This window comes from Artibeus jamaicensis, unplaced genomic scaffold, assembly GCF_021234435.1.
Source record: "Artibeus jamaicensis isolate MK-2021 breed Jamaican fruit bat unplaced genomic scaffold, CSHL_Jam_final contig_384, whole genome shotgun sequence".
Classification (NCBI taxonomy): Eukaryota; Metazoa; Chordata; class Mammalia; order Chiroptera; family Phyllostomidae; genus Artibeus; species Artibeus jamaicensis.
The window spans coordinates 11509889-11531230 of NW_026521810.1; the positions used below are offsets into that span (position 1 = coordinate 11509889).

The 21342-nt window shown below is 49.5% G+C and overlaps 1 protein-coding gene across 7 annotated transcripts in view; it reads right to left on the reverse strand.

The window, feature by feature from the left end:
- Window positions 1–251: 251 nt before the first annotated feature.
- The window catches only part of BCL2L11 (BCL2 like 11), a 43362-nt gene continuing 22271 nt past the window's right edge, over window positions 252–21342 (reverse strand). For 6 of the 7 annotated variants that reach the window (XM_037163807.2, XM_053664554.1, XM_037163809.2 and 3 more), the window contains 2 exons: window positions 13952–14061; window positions 252–2011 (listed from right to left, as the gene is read on the reverse strand). In XM_037163807.2, the coding sequence (XP_037019702.1) occupies window positions 1913–2011; window positions 13952–14061 (209 nt within the window). In that variant the 3' untranslated portion in view covers window positions 252–1912. Of the gene's footprint in view, window positions 2012–13951; window positions 14062–17539; window positions 17843–21342 lie in introns of those variants that run through there. The other variant, XM_053664551.1, reaches the window with a different exon arrangement.

The window sequence follows — 21342 nt, forward strand, 5'->3', positions numbered from 1 at the left end:
GGACCCAGAAAGGGGGTTCCAGAACACAAGCTGAGACTCAACACAGTTTTAAAAATATTCAAGACCCCAAGAAGGTATTTGGGGGAAAATTTTTTTTTAAAAAAGAAAGACTATTTGGAATCAAATACCTTTACCTAAAGGAAGAAATGTATACGCAAAAAATATATATATACACACACATATATACATATATGTATACATATATATTTATACAAAACTATGAAGACACATATGAATGGATTTCTATATGAATGGATTTCTTCACTCAACTCAATAACGTGAACACTGGTCCTGGATGGGCCAGAAGCAAATACATTGGTTGTTGGCACTGCTGACTCATTTGAAAAATCATGTATCTCTTTTAAAAAGCTGTTTCCTGATCTGAGGTTTCAGAAACTGTAGGAGTTACAGGGTTCACAGAATGATCTGCACCTTCCTTCCTCCCCTCCCTGACTCCTTTTGTTCCCTCCCTCCCTTCCCTGCCTTCTCCCCAGTTGGTTAACTGTCTGTCAAATGACTGACCAGCTCGTGGGCCCAACTCACTGCACTCCTCACAGACCAGGGTGGAGAAGAACTGGATGCACAGAGGGAGGCCTCACTAACCCAACTGTCCCAAGAGAAATGAACAAGTAGACAGCTGCCAGATGGGGCCGTTTCAGACTTATGCCTGAGAGAATCTTTGATGGCACTGCCCAAAGCAGAATTAAGCCTGTATTTCAAAGTGGATGTAGAAGAGCGGGAACCAAGTGGTGGGCATCAAAAGTCAGATCGACTGAGTTGGATCAAAAGCTGATATGCCGAGGAAACAGCTGTTTAAAGCCCCGTCCACAGCCTGTGCCAACTCCCACAAGGACTCCACTTTGGACACCTGCAGCCAAACGCAGGTGGGCATGTCAGCACCTGGCACCTCATGCTGAGAGCACCTCCTGTGACGAGGGGAAAAGCCTGCAACCAGAAAAGCTAACCGTGCCACGGGCCCTAATACTGTTTCTGTATTATTACCATCACTACCCCTTCAGAACACTTGTAAAACACAAGTCCACCAAACCACATGGGAACCAGCTCCACGTCACTTCCCAGTGAGTAAGCTGCCAGCAGACCGACCGAGCCGGGGATGACACAGGCCGATGCGAGATCAGGGCGTGAGCATCCGTCAGGATAGTGTCACACTCTACCATGAACACGCACCTGACCAGACCTGTGCATCAGTGCCCAAGACAGACGGGAGGAGCATCACAAAATGAGATAAGGAAAAACACACAGGAAGAGGCTGAGGTTTTGCCAGATGAACTGAGTTTAAGGAGGTAAGTAAATATTTACAAAATGGGAGTGGCACATCAATACAGGCTGACAGAAGACTCTTTGCCCCTTTAATCATTTTCATTTTCTAAGAATTTTTTTTGGTAATAATGATTAAAAAAAGGTGAGAGGCAATGGCAGGGAGGGAGCGGCCATATCACACACACCTCTCACGTTTAAAAATTCTGTACAGTAGCCTCTAAAAATAAACTAAGGCAGCTTTAGAAATTAGCTGGCTCAGTTTCCACTGCAGAGTTTACATAATCCTCTGAGAATAGGCAACAGGTTCTTAAATTGTTAGTACAAAAATCATTCACAAGTTGGTTAAAAATTTCCATTTCCTTTTTGAGAAACTGTTCTTACATTATTCTCGCATAAAATCCTGCTCCAGAGAACCATGATTTGTACATTTCCTAAAAAAGAGAATCCATCTTCATTTACATTCACGACCAGGTCAAGCCCGCACACAGCTCCGAGTGTCGGGACGCGCCGGCCTCTCCGGGGGACGACAGCTGGCGGCACAGCAATGGCACCAGGAGGCCGCGGCGCCGGGCCTGTCGGCTTGAACAAGTGAAACGTCTGCACGCGTCTCGGCCCCTCGGGGAGCCCGTCGTCACTGCATCCTCCACACCAGACGGAGGATGTAACGCAGCAGCCGCAGGACAACCATCTGGGGATGGGCTTCTGCTGCTTGGTAATTATTCAAAAAGACCTGAAACAACAAAATAAAAGCTTCTTATTTTCTCAGCCCTCATAGAACCACCAATCCCATCTCAAAAGCTACGGAAGGCAGCCGGTAATGCGCACAGTGCCCCTGGGATGGCCAAAGGGGGGGCCTTCCCGCTTCCCCTGCAGAAAAACACTTCACTCCACAGAGCACAGTCACACAAAATGACCTTCCAAGAAAAATAAAGCAACCCAAAGCATGTTTGGAGAAGTCGTAGAGAATCAATCCTGGCATCTCTCTGAGCCCCTCTACAAACTACATGCTCTCGTCACAGGTGACGCCATCACTGGCCAGACCTGCCTTAGTCAGGAACGCGATGGTCGTCGGAAGGGAGCACCTCACCTCCATGCTGGAGAAAGGCCACCAGGGCCACTGGAGCTGGGGTCCCGAGAAGAGGTAAGAAGGTGCGGGGGAGAGAAGAGAGAATGAACTTGATGGATGTGAAGTAGCTTGCAGCCAAAGTTACCAACACGCAAGTATGTTTCAGACTCCTCCAGGGGTGAATTTCTGGTGGCTGTAATTTACTTGAGAAACCAATGATTTGGGGTAACATGTTCCGTGAAGCTCAATAAGCAGGTGGTTCCACCTGATTAACACTGTAGCCCAGCACTGTGCCCACATCACAGACACAAGCAAGTCCCCCCAACTCCAGCACCCCTCTGTGGGAAGCAGCAAATGAAAAATAAAAAAGGCCTCCCCACCAGTGACCCCCCCCCATGTTTACAACAAGCTGAGAAACTGTGCAGACGGAAGTTGCCAGATTACTGACAGGTCCCAGAGGCCTCAGGGCCCACTTTGAGTTCTAATCCACTTTGCAGGTACATTCAACTGTGTCCCCAGTCAGCCCTGCGAGCCACCCTCCTCAGTCCCTCAGCCAGGACCTGCACCTGAGACCAGTGCTCCGCTCTGCCCGTGGAGGCTGCTTACCAGCCATGAGCCAGGCTGAGGGCAGGGTCGCAAGACTGTTTCCACAAGCTCTCGAGCCCCGGTGGGATTGCACAGGACTGTGAAAAGGCCAAGGCCCTTCCTCTCTCCTTCCAGAACAGACTGGAGGAAATCAGCGCTCTGCCGGCGATCCCTGCAGAACACTCTGCAACCACAGTCCGTGATGTTATCTGGGTCGCACACCAGACTGCTTTGTTTTGATTTAATTTTCAAAATTACCTGGCTTCTTTCTATGTGAGAAGAATTTAGGGGAAGGTTAATTTTAGTTTAGATTAATATTAATAGGTTGGAAGAGGCTTATTCAAAATAAAACCACGACTTACTAAAATGAAGAAAGGGTGTGTAGTGCTGGGCTTGGCAATCACTTTAAGATGGGAAATCCCATGTCAACCAGGTGTCAATGCGGCCTCAGCAGAACCAGAGAATGGGGTAAGAGTGACACCAACCAGGAGCCCGATCACATCGGGGACTGACCCCAACTGCTCTCTTAGCTGATTTTATATCCCAGAACTGGCAGTGACTGAGAGGAGACACGTTCCACTCCCCCTCTGAGGACAGCAGGGGAAGACGGCGGCTGTGACTGTGGAGGAGAACACGTCACATCACAAGCGGGGTCTGCCCCGGTTTTAGAGTTCTGCTTTTTATCTCGAACGTAAAGGACAAGAAGGGGATTCGAAGACATGTGGAAGGGACCAATGCAGGGATCTGTGGCAGAAGGAACAGCTGAACACCTACCCAATTCCCAACACAGGAGAGGATGCTGTGGTGTCACGGTCAGCAAGGATGTGCCTGCCCTCCAGAACAACATGCGTGGCAACACAGCACCTGTTTTTAAGCCAGCAAACAATTGCTTTTGGATAATACTCAATGGAGAAAGACATTAGTCCTGATTCCAGGGGCCAGCAGCCCAGGCTTCCGCAGCCTAGCCGCCCTCCAACAGCTACGCTGTACGACCGGCTCACACACACCCTGGGCCTGACAGCACCAACACAGGGCAGATGGCACAAGAGCCAGGGCCATGCGAGGACGCCCAGCCACCAGTGCCATGCGGACCATGTGGCCTCACCAACACAAACTCGCACACTTCTGGTCACCAGGACTGTGAAAAAACACACTTCTGTTCTTTAAGGCCCAGGTGTGGCCCTTTGGTAGAACAGCCCAAGCTGACTCCCACATCCTCTACTTCCTGGTCCTTTGTGCTCAGTGACAAACAGCACCTCTGAAGTCAGAGTCATGTGACACAGTTTTAGTCTAAATCACGGGGGGGGGGGCGGGGAGGGCAAACACAAGGCCTGCGGGCTAAGTCAGGCCCTCCACCTTGTTCTATCCGGCCCAGCACCTTGTTTCTACCCGGTGGCAGGTAGAAAATTGTATTTGGCCCTTTGAAAGCAGCCACAAGGCTGATGTTAGCCCTGGTGAAAATGAGTTTGACACCCCTGGTCTACATCGTAAGAACACTTTAGTGCCCTGGCCGGGTCGGTCAGCTGGTTAGAGCGCCATCCCAGGCACCAAAAGGCTGCAGTTTCGCTCCCTGGTTGAGGCAATCCCTGGAGATGTTCCTCCCTCTCTCCCACTTCACAAAAAAACACAAAACCCACTTCAGGAAGATATACTACAATGACTAGCTAAAAGAACTAGAGGAGCTATTAAGTACAAATAATTTGTGTACTATAGTTCCTCCTGCAGCTCACACCTGCTCACAGTCACAGGTACCTGAAACTGTAGGGCCCCACCCCTGCTGGGGATTTGTCTGCATGGACTAGAGCAGGAACTGTATTCTTTGGGAAAACTGGCGTTACAGCCAACACCCATGTCTGCAAGGTGACTCCTTCAACGTCTAGCCTTGTGTCTCCCTCCAGGAACCCATTCCTGAAAGTCCACACTTCTCCCTGTAGGGGTGAAGGTTCCTGCAGCCCCAGGCCTGCCTGCATGGGAAGGGCGAGGCCTGGGCTCCAAATCTGAAGCACGTGCCTGCACCCACTAGGTCTGGGGGGCAGCTCCTGGGCACAGCCAGCCAGGGAGGGAGATACCCCTGCCTGAGCCGGTGGGGGGGGGGGGGTGTTGCACAGCCCCAATGGCCCACCCACAGCAGCCCAGAGCTCTGAGGATGGCCAACAGCATCGGCCACAATGGAGGACCACCTTCAACTTACATGCCCCACGTTATACCGGGGCACCTTGCACTTGTATTAGTTAATCAAGTACTAGGGAATGTAACTACACTTTAATGCCGAAATAATCACAGCAAAACATGCCCCCTTCCCCAGGGAAGGCGGTGTGTGAGAAACAGAGGCCCTGTCTCCAGGCTGTGCCTGGGGACTGGTGAAGTGGACCAGTTCTGTGCCCAGTGCGGCCTCGCTCTGCTGTGGAAAGATGAGCTGGCCTCCAAAAAGCTGCCGGACTCATCGGGCCACCAGACTCTGTGTGTCCCAGCTTGGGGACAAGAAGAGTTACCCACTGCCACCACTAAACAACTTGCCACACACCTTTCAGTCTTCACAACAACCCTGAGCCACTGTGGTAGCCTAGACCGAGCCTGACATGAGAGTTGAGAACCATGTGACCCCGACGACTCAGCTCTGACTGGAGCACAGCAGGAAAACAAGCCCACCAAGTCGTGCTCCGAAGGCAGGGCCAGTGGCTGAGCACCACGCACACGGCACTCAGCGTCACTCCAAGGGGCTCACCATAAAAACACACTGTGATAAACACTGGAGAGGCAGAAACGACATCAAGAAGAGACACTTGTCCTGGGAACCAGGGCTGAGATTTGCTGCGACACAGCTGCAGTTTCCTGACAGGCAAGGTGACAAGGGCATGCGAAACAATGTCCACCTGCATATCGAAGGGAGCTCAATACTAAATGCTAAGAGACAAACCAACAGCAAGGCACACCTACAGAAGAACTCTGAGACTCAGAGCAAATTTTTAACTTGCTCAAAAACTCCTTTCTTACCAGGTTTAAACATAATGCCCAAGATGCCCTAAACTTTTTTTTTAAATCGGTTATCGTTAAGTGGTGACGTCACAGAAGACTGAATTCTGGACTGGGAGGAAAGAGGGTGCTGACAGAGAGCGGCTCCAGTTCAGGCAGGTGAGGGTGCACAGTGCTGGCTTCTCCAGGGGCTGTCCTGGCACCTGCGGGACAGACAGCTGAGTGCTGTCATAATCAGAGATGACAAGGTGGGGAGGGGACAGAGTGGCCCTGAGGGAAGACCACCATCTCTTGCCCATCAGTCGAGAAGTATTTTAAGTGACAGGCAAACGAGACAGGTGGGAGGATGAACCCAGCGTGATGAGTGGAGATCTCTGGGCAGATCTGGTCTCTGTCCACCTTGAGACCAAGGACTGTCCTCACGCGGCACCTCAGCTGGAATGTTATGTGGCTGCACCTTGCACTGCTGTTTCCAGATGTCAGGGACATGCTGCTGCAAAGCTGCCCAAAGACCAAATTCACTTTCTACTTGTCACCCAGGCAACACAAGCATTTGCATAGCTTGAGCCCGATACGCTCTGCCGTCGGCACAGCTGTGGGCAGAGCACCAGGGAGCCCCCCCGCCAGATGCAGTGCTGCCACTTGGAAGCCAGCAGGGAGCTCGCCCAGGCACCTGCCAAACTCCGGAGACTACGGCTGACCTGCCTGGGCAGCGATGCAATGTTCAAACGTCACGGCAAAGCAACACCTGCACGAATGCCACTGTCCTACAACTGATGCATCACTTCCAAGACAATGTTAGAGTCATGGCCTTTAACAGGACAATTAATCACTCCTCTAGTTCACCTCAGTCAGGCCGGCCACGTAATGGGCTGTCCTCACACAACATGCATGTCCACCTGCAGTACTAAGTCACCGGCCCCCGACCCAGGGCCAGGCCGGCGGGAATAAAGCGCCCGCATCATCTGTGAGTGGCCAACGTGGGAGGGACGACCAGAGGGAGGGCAGAGACAGCACCTCCACATTCTGTGTGGGCGCCCTCACACGAAAGAGGAGATGCGGAGCGAGACACTGATCTGCACTGAAACGCCGCAGCCGCGGAAACACACCCGCCCCAGAACCCCGTGCACTGCTTCCTGGGGGAGAAGTCCAGGGTGATGTGAGAGGCAGGGCCTCTGCCCAGGGGCCCGCTCGCACCTCGGAGACATCTTCGTCTCCTCCTCCAGAGACGGCGAGTCCCAGTGAGACCTCCCCGAATGCCCTCCAGGTACCTGTGTCTCCTCTGGTTCCGTGTTCGCAGCCCGCGTCCCCAGAAGGCAAGGCGGCCGTGCAGGTGCCTGCCCCCGGCAGACCAAGGAGCACCCAGAAGCGCCGTCAGGGACACGGCCGAGCCGTTTACCACGCACCGGTGCTCGACCTCATCTCACCGCTCACCCGGCCCACGTGCCGCGGGGCCGAGGGCAGGGTGTGCCTAACAGGCGCGGGCTTGAAAACCAGACAGGCAGAGTCACCAGTATCTCTCTTTCTTAACTGCAGAGAACTGAGAAACGTTCTAATTACACTTCAGAGTGACAGAAAATAAAACGCCCAGACAGGGTGACAGCGTTTTCTAGCTTCGTGTCTAAGTGCCCTTGTCCAACTGGCGCACGCACGAGCGAGTAACTACCAACGGGCTCCGGAGGTGAGCGGGTGGAGCCAGGGCGCGAGGTCTGACCCCACACTCGGCCATTCTCCAACAAGACCACACCCTCTCCTCAACAACGGGAAAGCCTCACTCAGAACACCTCCGCTCTGCCACCGCCAGAGGCCGTCTGGAGGTCTCAGGGAAGGACAGAGCGCGAGTCACGGGAGGGGTGACCGCTCTCCAGGCTCGGCCGCCCACGCCAGCGCTGCCGTTTCCGCCCTTTTGCCGTTCTTGTGGCGTGAAAATGGCAAACGGCAGGGGTACAAGACTCAGAATCAAGCACTGAACTGCCTCACCCAACGGCAAGGACAACACCTGCTCAACCTGAAAAATTATAAACAGCAGGTGCCAATCGATCTACCCAACTCATCGCTGTTTTGGCTACAAAAGCTGTCAGTCACTCTATGAGTTCATGTGAACAAAGGGTGAGAAAACTAACTCATCATCCTACAAGAAGGGTCTAATTATCTTTTTTTTAAATAGAATTTATTGGGGGGACATTGGTTAACAGAATTATATATAGGCTTCAGAGGTACAATTCTATAATATATCACCCATATATTATATGTGTGTTTAATATCTGACACGCACGTTTTTCATTGTTCTTACCTCAGACAGTAATAAAAAGGAGTTTATTTATTAAACTCCAACATGCAGTTAATGAAGGCCTCTAAAGAATGCTGCGGAGAACCTGCATCCTGGGGCTGTGTTCAGTTCACGCTGTTGCCAAGCAGGCTGCCGTGCAGACCGCTCCTCTGCCCGTTATCTACAGAACAGCATCATTTACAAAAACAAGCACCAGCACAGGGTTGCAAGTGTCAGGAGAGACAACTCAGAAAGATTTCAAGTTCGAACACGGCACATGAAAATGCTAATGTGTTGACATGTCAATTAAACTTCTGCTTCCACCAGAACCAGTGTATGAGCCCCTTTCTTCTCTGTTTTGTCTGGTTCGCTGCTGAGCTTCCGTCTACAGGTCACTCCTTTGTTTCGTGCCCACACACGCCTGAGACACAAGTAGGAAGTAGGACTTGTGAACAAAAGACACACTGTTCCTTGTGATCAAACAATGAGAGGGTTTTGCCCCACCTCTCGGCCCATCTAGAGTCTGTCACAGCTTTACGTGCAACCCCTGCAGCCCACCACCGGGACACCCCAAGTCACTATTCGCCCACAGCAGGAGACCTGTGCACGGAGTGACTCGGGCTGGACGAGCTCCGGTACTGAGGGCTGAGGGGCACGCTGGTTAGGGTGGGCCTAATTACCCCAAGTGCACGCGTTTTCACGTCTGGACGTCCAGCACAGGCTCAAACTGCAAGCCTTACCCATGGCCAAGAACCCTGCCCCACAAGACACGGCCCTGAGCACCAGTGGCAAGCACATGGCGACCTGAGCCCTTGGAGGACCACGGCCCACACTTGCGGGCACTCCCTCCAGCACACGTGGCCGAGACCTGGGACTGCCCTCACGCCCCTCTCAGTGGTGAAGAGACTAGCAGCGACTATTCAGAAACAAAGAGACAGCGGGTGCCACCTGCCAGGAAGAGGAGGATTCAAGGGACAGGCTGCAGAAGCACTGCACCACTCATCTCCCGCAAGCCCTCCCCGCCACTTCACACAGCCTCAGGCAGAGGCCTGGCCTCAGGACACTGCTGTCCCTGGACAGCGACTATCGGCCCCCGGCTCACCTGTGGTCGGGGCCCTCCCCTGAGGGTCCTGGAGCCATGACAGCCAGGACACCATAAAGACACCGTGTGGGTGCAGATCACTTAGCCACTGTCCGTGGGCCCCTGCGACAGCGGCACTTTATGCTCAGTGAAGGGTGAAAACACACAGGCGGCTGCCGCTGGCCAAACCTGTGACAGCCTGAATATGGATGTAAGTACTAAGTGTGATACATGATAACCCACTGAATTACAAAGGGATCCACAGACTTAAGTTGGTGAATGAAACAAACCCAGAAGGGAGAGAGGAGAGCCCTCCCTCCTTGGCACACTCCCCCCACAAACGGAAAAGTGCTGACCTGGGCCGAGACCACCACCTCCAACAAGAGTCCCAGGAGCGGGACACACGGACGCCCTGTGCTCTCTGATGTGATGTGCTGAGGACGACACATCACACCGCTGAGACAATGGGTCACGTGTGAATGCAGTGTCCCAATTACACGTCACTGTGGCACGGTTTACTTTTCATTTTGATTGCTACTGAGGAAGTGCACACAAAAGTATTCAAAAGTAAAGGTGCATCATGTCTGCAATTTATTTTAAAACACTTCAGACAATAACACGTACCCAGGTACAGGGGGGAGAGTGTTACAGCAAATGTGTCAAAAAGTTAACAGTGGGGAAATGGAGGTAGTAGACAAAAGATGGTTCTTTTGTCCCATTCTTATAACTTTTTAGTGAGTCTGACATTATTTCAAAATAAAAAATTACGAAAATAGTCCCAGTGTCAGCGGTGAAGCTCCTGTCAGATGGGGAAAGGGGAGAGCCATCCTGCCCTGGAGGTCGTTTGGGGCAACGGCACGGGGTCCCGGGGAGCAGGGAGCAGGGAGCAGGGAGCAGGCTCGCCTGTGCCTCTCACTCTTGCCTCCAGGACTGAGACGCCGCAGCTCCGGGCCACACGCTGCCCCACTGCCCTGACGCGGCCTGAACACAGGACAACTACGTGACAACTTCCTCTACTGCTCTTACTGGGAAAACGGGAGAACGTGTTGACAAGATTCGCAAGGCTCATGGCCATCGAAGACCAACTTCAGAAAAGGCGCTGTCGTGATATTAAAGCAAAGAGAGACACTCGGTATTTAAAATGCAAAAGTCTGACGTAAGCAGTGTGGTGAGGTACATACCTGCCAAGAAGTAACGGCCTCCACGTGAAGCTGGCACGTAAATTCAAAGCTCGCTTTCCTGAACGGCCTCCCACTTGCCCCCGCAATACCCCCCAGTAGACCACCAGCGTGACTGCAGACAGCAGGCTGTCTAATCGGACGATATCGAAGGCAGGCACCTGTGGCTCTGGGGCCACTGTGTCACCATCCCGAGTCTCAGAGTTTGGTGTTTTGAACTGGCTACTTAGAAAATCTGGAGAATATACTTCCCTCCATTTTAGAAAAAACAGATTATACCCTTGAGTCTGTCTGTCCCCACTCCTCCCCCAGTATCCATGCTGACTTTGAATGAGTCCTTTATATTAGCAACTGCATTTAGGCATTGATTCACAATTACAAAATGTAGCAAAATGCTGCAGTAAGATTTCCATTTATTTAACTAAACACACTGAGAACAGGTCACATACCTGAAATGACAGAAACGAACACCTTCAACAAACGGATATACTGCTGGGAGGAGGGGAGGGAAGAGGTGACCTGATGGGTGTGGCATCTCACTGTCAGCGGGGGGGAAAAGGTGCGGAAGACCAGCTAATGGCCTCGTGACCAGAACTGCTCGCCCCTCCCACAGCCGACACAAGGGGAGGGCTGTGCTCCAACCCCCACCCCACCCTTAGCCCACGTGGGTCTTACCACTGATCACGTAAGCCCACCACGCAGGAGTGTCAACCAGACCCATCTAGGCAGGCTCAGGGAAAAACTTGGTGGAATCACTGGTATTCCATGTAAGATTAAAGAGAAACTTTTTTTTCTTCTTTTATTGCAAAATATTTTATTATAAAATCATATGCATGTGATTCTGTAACACAGCAATATCACATTCAAGCACCATATGACATTTTAGGTGAAATGTTCAAATTTCTGTCCATCTCATGTGAGACACTCGCATATCCTACCAACCACACTCAAGCAGGTGTTACTTCTGCTGGACCCTGTATGTTAAGTTAGAAGTCCAAATAGGTAAATTAGCTGTACTGCTAAATATTTGTTCAGGCTGCTTCTTAAAACCTTCACTGGGATATAGTGAGCATGCAATAAAATGTTTAAAGTATGCAATGTGAAACATTTTAACATATGTTAAATCACATACCCGAAAACATTTTTTAAAATTTTATTTAGTTATTTTTCAAGTACAGTTTTTTTTGTCTATTTCTCCCATCCCAGCCTCCCCCGCCCCTTGCTCCCCACCTCCCTCCCATTTCCACCCCCCTTAGTTCTTGTCCCTGTGTCCTTCCTATTTGTTCCTCTAAAGAGAAACTCTTATAAAATATCCTTAAACACACCCAGCTTTGTGGCCAAAGGCTCTGATCCAGCTTCAGAAAAGGAGTTGTGCTGACGTACCCCGGTTTTCAGAGCTTCTGGACATTGAGGCACCAGGGCCCACGGGTCTCATCTCCGGGGCAGCCCCACCCAAGTCAGATCTGGTCCCAGGGACATCTGCAGAAACCTGCCTCCAGACAGGGAAGGAGGCAGGCCCCGCCTGCTTGCCAGTTCATCGCCTGAACCACAAGTGGTGAACACAGGGCCCTTGGGCAGAATCCAGCCCAGCACCTTGTTTCTTCCTGGTGGCAGCACCAGGATCCTTTGCCCTAGTTAAGGAGCAGTTACATTTACACAGTCCTAAAATTACATCCAGCCCTTTGAAGGCAACCACGAGGCTGATGTGGCCCCTGGTGAGAATGAATCTGACGCACCTGACCTAGACTCATCCTGTGAGGCTCGTGCTGTTTCCTGCCAGATTCTGGGCACGATTCCAGAATCGGGATTTGGACCTACCCAGCCCACCCTCTTGAAAAGGGACCTGTGCACCCCACCTCTGCATGGGGACTAGCACCCTGCACATGCCGGGCCCTGCTCCTGATGCGTCCGTCCCAGTCCAGCAGGAAGAAGCTGGGCTACCACACACAGTGACGCCAAAGTCCCTTCAGAGAGGCCACGGCAGAGGGAACGGGAGACAGCAACATTACTAATGCGTCATAAAACAAGCAACCGTGCAGAAAACAACGACCACTCAAGGTCTAGGCCAAGAAGTGAACTGGGCCACGTCAGGTGTAGGACAGCGTTCTGCCAGCTGAAGACAGCATTATGAGAACCTCTTATGTGGCATTTCCCATTTAATGACAGAATCACACTATAGCGCATTCTCATCCAACACCACATACGCACCCTCTTCTCCCTTAGGAAGGCGGGAAGAGGGTCCAGTGTGACTTTTCGGAAAGTCCCTAGCCCCCTAACGGAGATTCCACACCGAAGAAATGAAAGACCCCTTTGTAATGGGAATCTGTCTCCATGTGTTCGAAACAGCTTGAATGGCACAGTACATACATGGACAGGAAAACAAGAATGATCGAACGCAATTAACAGATAATACCTATTTACCTAGCAACAGCACTAACATCTAGTGCAGCACAGAAATAGTGGGGTGTCCTAGGCATGACCTCCCTCCGGGAGGAAAAACAGACTTGACATATCTTAAAAAGTACTTAGATGAAACGATAGGATGCAGAAGAAAAGGAGCCAGAAGGGAAGTGACACAGTAAGAAAGAATATTAACAAGTGGTTTGTACAAAATATGACTTAAGTGTCTTTATTTTAGACAAATCAACAGACATACCTCCATACACCGTTGCCCGGCAGAAGATGCGACCCAGCCAGAAGTGGGCGCGCTCTCAGCGGCCGAGAGCCCCTCTCGGGAAGCAGCCTGGCCCGTGCACGAGGGCCCATTTCACTCGCCAAGCTAAAGCCTACAGATGTGTACATGTCTTCAAGGAGAAAAGGTTCCGAATGGTAACATATGCTGACACCAAGCAAAGCAAAAAACCCATGCTGCACCTACAGAGCAACTCACAGGGCTTAATTAAAAACTAAAAAGAAATCAACAGCACACTTCAAAAATCTAAGTGGCAGGCAACTTGGGGTGTAAACTGCCGGCTACTAATGAATTACATCCTAACCTAATACAGTCCAACAACCTCCTAACCTAATGCATTTCAATAAATGATAGTCCAAGGACAGCCGTGGGCCAAAAGGACGTCATCTCCTGCTCTGACCCACGTCACCAGCAAACCCCAGGGCATCATTTCCTTGACTGGGTGAGGATGGAAAGTTAAAAATTTCTTTAGCTTTGACCAAACTGACTAAAGGGAGTGCACACATACCTAATATGGACTGAAAATTATGTTGACATTTATGTGGGGCTATTTCAAACATATAAACAACCCTGTTTAGCTCGAGGGTTTAAGACTTGTGCTTATAAACCCCTGTGCCACCTTGTACCAGGTTCTGCTGAACTACCATCACTGTCGTTCAGCCATAACGCAAATGGAAAACAAGAGAGTAGGAACAATGGTAGGTCACAGGCAGCAGTACCTGCTACTTCCAGAACAAACACAGAATGGTTACTGGACACATTATTTTGTACGGTCGGGAGAGGGAGGGTGTGTGAAGAAGAGGGGTGAGTAAGAAAGCATCATTACCCGCCGTGGATAATAGGCGTTGAACTCGTCCCCGATCCGCCGCAGCTCCTGTGCGATCCACATCTCTGGGCGCAGGTCTGCAGGGAGGGCCTGAGACTGCCGCATGGAGGCTGCACCAGAACAGAAAGAAAAATCACATCGTTTCCATGGATCACGCAGACAGGTGAGCCGCAGCAAGCCCCTCTCACGTACACATTCACGCTTCTGGAGCTCCCTGACTTCAGAGCTACAAGACACATCCCAGATCACCATGGCTCAGTCAGGGCCTTGTACCCACGCAGCTCTGGGTACAGAGGGGAAGAAATGTGGAACAACTTCATTTCCCAAACCTGGGATCCAGCACTGCAAAACTCAAGAATTTCTGGCCAACCAACCACACACTGTCACTTCAGAAAGCAAACACACAAAATAGTAAAATAAATAACACCAAAAGAAATATACTGGAAACATATGAGAACATAAAAATTCAGGTGATCAGTAAGGTAACTGCTTTCATCTTCATACAAGGTAAAATTCCTAGGAAAAACTTCAAGCAGCTCAGAGGAATATGAGAAAAAATGGTTGTTCCACTCAAAGCAAAATACGTGAGCCTGACAAATGGCAGCGGGCAGGCTGAGGGCCTGTGCTCGGTGGCAGCGGGTGCAGGGTAAAGCCTGGCTGCAGGCTTCATCTCAGCAGCAAGGTGGCCGGCGGATCCCCGTCTGCACCCCCGTGTGGGACAGAAAATGTTCTGGGTGTAAGAGCAAAGGTGTTTTTCTTAAAGAAAAAAGAGGGGAGCTTCCCTTTCATTAAGCTGTCACTAATGTCCACACCCACTTGTTAATGGAGCTACTGAAGCCACGTGACAGTCAAAAAACCCAAGAAAAATGAAGGGGAAGAGAAACACTAGTCATCACAACATCCCACCACACACCGGAAGCGCCTCCACGTCCCCAGGAAAAGCGTCGTTCACAGCTGGAGAGCAGGGAGTGCAGGACCACGGCCCAGGAGCAGTGACTCTCGGGCTGGAGCAGCCTAGCACAGGCGCCGTGGTGACCTGCACTACTCACTGGGCACTTGGTACCGCTCGCAACTACACACGCATGTCCCATTTCAACCACCTGCGGTAATCAGATCTCACGGTAACATGAACGTGGCTTCCTATTTTGTAAAAAAATTTTGTGCTTTGTATTTTATTGTTATAAGTAAAACTGATGTTGAATCACAGCGTCACGGCTTCTGTAAAAGCCCTTAAAAGTGAACTCCTTGAAGAGTTTTAACCAAGTCTTCTCAATATTCCTGCCCCAAGTCCCACCAAAGTGAATTCCACAGTGATGCTACAAACACAGCACCCTCAAGGGGCAGGGCCGTGTGTGGAATGGGGGCCGTGGGAGGGTGGCCAACGACCCACACGGCTCTTCGCCAGAATGACCTGCACTCTGAGTTAAGCCAGGGGAGGACCCCCTGGAAAGGAATGTAAAGCTGATGACAAGGAACTTCAGGACAAGCCAGGCATGTCCCCTGAACACACAGCCGACCACATAAAAATCACTTTGGCTGAACCTCTGTCATGCAAATATTTCTACTGTTACTATGAAAGTCTATTAAATTTACATGTTAAATGACTGAAGTGACAGAACAACACAGTATTTCAGGGTGCAGGTGATGCCAGGGGGTGCTGTAATTGCTGACTCCCTGTCCCTGGGGGTTTAGGACTCTTTAAGGATCGACCCCACGGCAGGTACCAAATCATGACTTATTTTATACTACCAGCAGCCAAGCATTCTTTTCCACTACTGAAGCTTTTCAAAGTCATCTCACCGTTGCGGGGAAGGGAAGTATCTTTTCTCAGAACTCCTATTTCACACCAGAGCCTGCAGGGTGCTCTGAACCTGCCCATATGTACGGGTGACCAGGCCAGCGAATGGGATACTCCACAGCCACTGAGAGCCACCACTGCCCGCCTCTCAGGGCCTCAGAGCCCACTCCTTCCTCACTACACTTGGCTTTCTTTACTAGCAACCTGCTTTCAAACCCTAGAGTCAGAAATAAAGAAAATGCCAACTATCCCAAGAAAATCTGTTGACAGACAGACTGTTTTACAAAGATGGTGCACTAGTAAAAACTGCTGGAAGTGACCTGATAGTCGAGATAGTCACTAACTCACCAGCAAGTAGGAGCACCATGTGCCAGACAGAGTCCCAGCAGGCGACCCGGGCACGGCAGCCAGAGAGGCCATGCCCAGCCCCCACAAAGCTAACATTCTGTGGATTAAGTGGTAAGTTGTAACTCAATGTTGTTTCCTCTGAACAAGGATACTTATAAGTAATCTGATATAACACAAAACTGCTCCCCGTTACTTTCCCCAGCAGTAGCAGAAGCCTGGTAAGTGTGTGCGGTTTCGAAGGGCCCGGCTCATGCTCTGACCGGCGCCCAGAGCACCATCAAGGAAGCCAGTCCAGGTGGAAGTCGGCTGATCCAGACTAGCACTTAGGGGCCTAGGGAACTGGTCAACCTTGTCCGCTGCTAAAAGGAAACATGGAACCATGGTGGCCAAATCCAACTGCTCCCCTTAGAGGTAAAGGCCTGGCTATTTCAGGGAAGGAAGTGAAGGAGAGGATAGATGTTTCTTCTACACCAAAGGAAAGTTCAGCAGGTTAAATGCGCTGTTACTGTAAATAAACACAGACACACGCCCCAGGGGTGTGGCAGGGTGACAGGAGGTGCTGTGTCTGGAGGCCCTCAACCTGTGTTGTACGAGCACCGCCCTCCCCGCACGTCCCTGGTGCACAGACCAGACCCCGAGGAGAACTGAGCAGAAGGGAGAGGGGCCAGACGTGTCCTCAGAGAACACGCATGCGTGACAGGAGTCACAGCAGCCAAGGACGGCGAGTCAGATCGGGCTGAGCACGTGCTCACGGGCCACAATGCCGGGTCCGTGAGCGAGTGCCAAGTGTACACTTGGGTTATTGTTTTAAGGTTGATCTAAAGCAGTGATGCACGATGTAAGTGAACTTCCTCAAAGGAGATTGATCTGTCTCAGCCACTTGAACTGAATCTATCATCATCTGGCTTTTTAAAGAACTTTTTTTTAGAGGCAAATACTGTTCTGGTTCCCTCAATCTGCAAATGTAAAATGAATGACAACACTCATCTGCAATGAAACCTAGCGAGTATGATACAGTATATACGGTTATAAAGTAGGATTATAGGGTGAAAACTCTATTGAGAACTTTAAAAGGCAGCTTCCATATTATGAAACAGTAGTCTTACTGTCAGTCAACACAGTGCATTTCTAACATGAATTTCAAAGACTGTTTCTGAGGTGACAAAATACCTCTCTCGTGGGGAGGGTAGGAAAGGTCTTTCTTTTCTTTTCTCTTTAAGAATTTATTTCCCAAGAGGTCACAGACTATGTTCTAGGTCCTGGGGATATATAAACAAACGAAGCAGATAAAAATTCCTACTCCTGTGAAGTTTACACTTCAATCGGAGAGATACAGACAATACACACGAGGTCTGTCCAGCAAGTACCCAGCCATGTGCTATGAAAGGCAGAGACATTTATTGAAGGCACAAGAAACACTGGACACAGGACAATGACACCTGATTCCTCTTCAAAGTGGGCATCTTGGGACCTCACACAGTTCTCCCAATCGCCATCAACTGCCCCGTCCTGTTTTCCTAAATCTCATGGATGGTCTGAAATCTCTTCCTTCTCAAAGGTAATGTTAGTGTTGGGAAAAGCCAGAAGTCACTTGGCACCAAATCAGGGCTGCAGCAGGGGATGAGTCACCTTGGAGATTCGGTGTTTCACCAAAAAACTGCACGAGACGTGATGCATGAGTGGGCGTGTCATCGTGAAGAATCTGCCAATCACCAGTTGCCCACAGCTGCGGCCTTCTGAATCACCTGAATAGTTTCCATGGAGGAATGTAGAAACTTAACATAAAATTTGATGCAGAGTCATTGCTCTACTCACTCAGTCATCTTGAATGCAATGTCCACACAGTACAGATGCTCACTCAACGGCGTCTACTGCCCCCACTGACCAGTACAGTGAAGTCATCATTGTTCACACACGCACATTCCAGTCCACTCTCCTTGGCTACCAGGTTACACTGATGTCATGCAAACTATTCTTGTTATATTAACAATGGCTGTACTTTTTCCGGACAGACCTTTTAAATAAGTAAATTACAGAATAACTTTTAATAACTTAAAAAAAATAAAATGGTAAGGCAGAGCGAGAGTTCAGGGAGTTAAGGGGGAGTAGTCAGAATAGGCCTCACCTACAGGGTGGCTTTTGAACAAATATTTAAAGGAAAGTGGTTAAAAGATAGTAAGAAAAGGAGGACCCACATTAACTAGATTATATAGATTAAGAATAAATGTTTTATAATAAAATTACTAATGAGAAGCTCAATTCTTTTCCATTCTTCCCTGGGAAGTCTGAGGTGACAAAGCATCTATAACTCGATCATCGCAATTGCTAGAAAACAAAATTCTGAGTGACGGTGGCGTCCTCTGGAAACTCCAGTCAGTTTACTTTGTACGTCAAGTGGTTGGTTTTCATGACCACACAACTGTAATCCACAAAATGTCTTTTGGTATATGAATCAAGCGAACTGTGAAACTGGTAAATACCTTTTTAAGAACAGCTTGAAGAGACTTGTTTTTTTATATAAAAATATACAGAATCACTGCTAGAAAGTTTCTTAGACAAGAAACATATAAAATTGAGTATGTTTCCTAATTCCTACCCTGATACAGTAACTGCTAACAATCACTGAGTTCCCACCATGTGCAGACATTGTGAGATAGTTTATGTGCTTAACTTCATTTAATTTATTCACTCATTCAACAAATAGAATTGAGCACTTACTTGTACCAGGCACCACCTAGACTCTGGGGATACAGCAGGGACAAAACAAAATCAAAATCCTTGATTTTACGGAAATGATATCTAAAAGGCCAGGTGGAAACAGTAGTATGAAGAAAGATCGAAGCAGGCTAAAGGGGGTGGACAGTGCCTTTGTGTGGGGGTGCTCGTTTATTTTAGGGTGATCAGAGAAAGTCTAATAGGATGACACTTGGTTTGCTGCACGAAATTGTATCTAGGTAAGAGACACTGCAGAAAGGAACAACGTGGTCAGCATTTCAGTCTAAGTACTATTTTATAGCAAACCAAATGCCTAGGGATAGTATTTTTACAAATGTGTCCGTGTGACATAAACAGAAAAATAAAAGGCGAACACAAAACATGACTCCAGGTCTCAAAATCCTTACTCTCCCAAAACACCATTAAATTTACTCATCAAAAAGTTAAGTGTACGAGTTCAATCTGTGACTCTCCTACTTGGTCTCGTCCCAGGAGAACAACCCTAAAGAGTGAGCCTGGCGGCCCCACAGGGGCACTGATCCACACCGGACTGAAGTCTGCTGCATCTACCCCACCATGGGAGCAGGTCCACCTAGCACTGGTGGGGTTCGAGGGGAGGGAACACTCAGAAGCACTCTGCTCCACCCTCGGTCCCCCAATCCTATCTGGACACTCCCCAACCCGACCCCTCCCACTCTAAAGATACGGCCCACCTACCTAAATGAGCACATACACACCATTCCCACCTTGTAAGACAAGCATCAGGCATAAGCATTTTACTTCCCACCTGCAAGACGCCTAACAACCATTAATGCCGACCTGATCCCCGAAATGCATCTTTGTTTGAAACAAAAGCTATTACTACACAGAAAGTCAAATTTCCAACTTCTAACACAATTTTACATGAATCTAAGAACTCTTCAAAGGGGAAAGTCTGATGAGGTATATGTTCTTACCCATAGAAAATGTAGCTTCTGTATTTAAGAGAGCATTTACTCCATAAACATGGCACTAAAATAAACAAACAAAAAAGACAATGCAACAGAAACTGCGCGAACACTGGCCGGGGGCTGTCGGCTGAAGCACACACAGGCTGGCTCCCATGGGCAGGCACTGCTGAGCCAGGACAGCCTGCAAGGAGCGCTGGTCTTCTAACCAAAGCCACTTGTCACAACTTCAGTGCCACTGTATTAGGCACAGGGAATTTTGTCAAAAATGTAATTTGAGTGGAATTCTCACCAAAACTCAGAATTTTTTGAAATTCAGCATTTACTGGTCACATTCTTTCCTACAGGAAAAAATAGCATGAAGTTTAATCCATTTTTCTACAACGAGGGAGCAGATTTCTTAAAAAGAGCATCTTTCAATGTCAAATAACTTCAAGGTACTAAAAGATGTGTGTTGTTTAACAGGCTGTTTTGGTTCAGTTGCAGAATTTTTTCCAACCCATATGGTAATTTCAAATCTTAAAAGCTCAGCCACTGAAAACATTAATATTGTGGTTAAGTGGCTGATAGTGAAATTAGGCTGGGGCTTTCAGGAAGGGCTTTCTGCGGCACCGCCTGAGGGGGTGGGAAATAAAAACCAGACTCAGTTCACAGCGAGCTCATCGTCAGCCAGCCGAACCTTCTGGTTTGTACCGAATGCCCACTGCGTCACCCACTGTCACCAAGCAGGTGTTCCAAGGCTTGCAGGCAGCACTGTGCAGTTCACCCCACTCCTTCCACACCCTGCTGTGCCCTCCTCAGGGAGGTGCTGTGAAAATCCACCTCATGGGACGCGTGGGGGGAGGTGGGCATGTCACACCTGGCACTGTGCAATCTCGTCTGAGGGACAGGACTGCGTGGTTCTCACTTCCAAGGGGTGGTGGCTGTTTGAGTTCCCAGCATGTCACTACCGAGTGCCAAGTGTGGAACCAAAAGCGATGCTCAGATTCCTGGAAACACGCGCTCTACCAGGAGTGTCCAACCTGTGGCCCACGGGTGGCATGCGCACCAGGGTGGCTGTGTATGCAGCCCAACACAAAACTAAATTTACTTAAAACCTTGAGATTTTTGTGTGTGATTACATGTCACAATGTATTTGATGTGTGGCCCAGAGACGCCAAAAGGTTGGACACCCCTGCACGTACACTGTCTTCAGAAGCCCAGTAATCCACAAATACTGGGCAGAATCAAGACTAGATTTAAAAGTAATCAACGTGGGTGAAGCGATAAATCAATCCTCAGAACTGAGAAAGGACGCCTGTTCCCAAAGAGACATGGAATATAAGGCTTTGCAGAAATGACTGCTTTGACTTTAAACACACAAGAGAACACACCGGGCAGCAAGAGAACTCAGCAAGGATTCTGGGGGACATCCTGGGGCTGTCCACCTTTATTCCCTGAGCAGAGTCTGATTTAGACAAAAGCCACAAAGGACCATTTACTTCTCTGTGGGCTGTCAAACCAGAACTAAACTGATTCCAGAAGAGTTACTCCAAAGTGTTTGGAGCGGTGGGCCCCAACCTTTTTGATGCCAGGGACCTGTT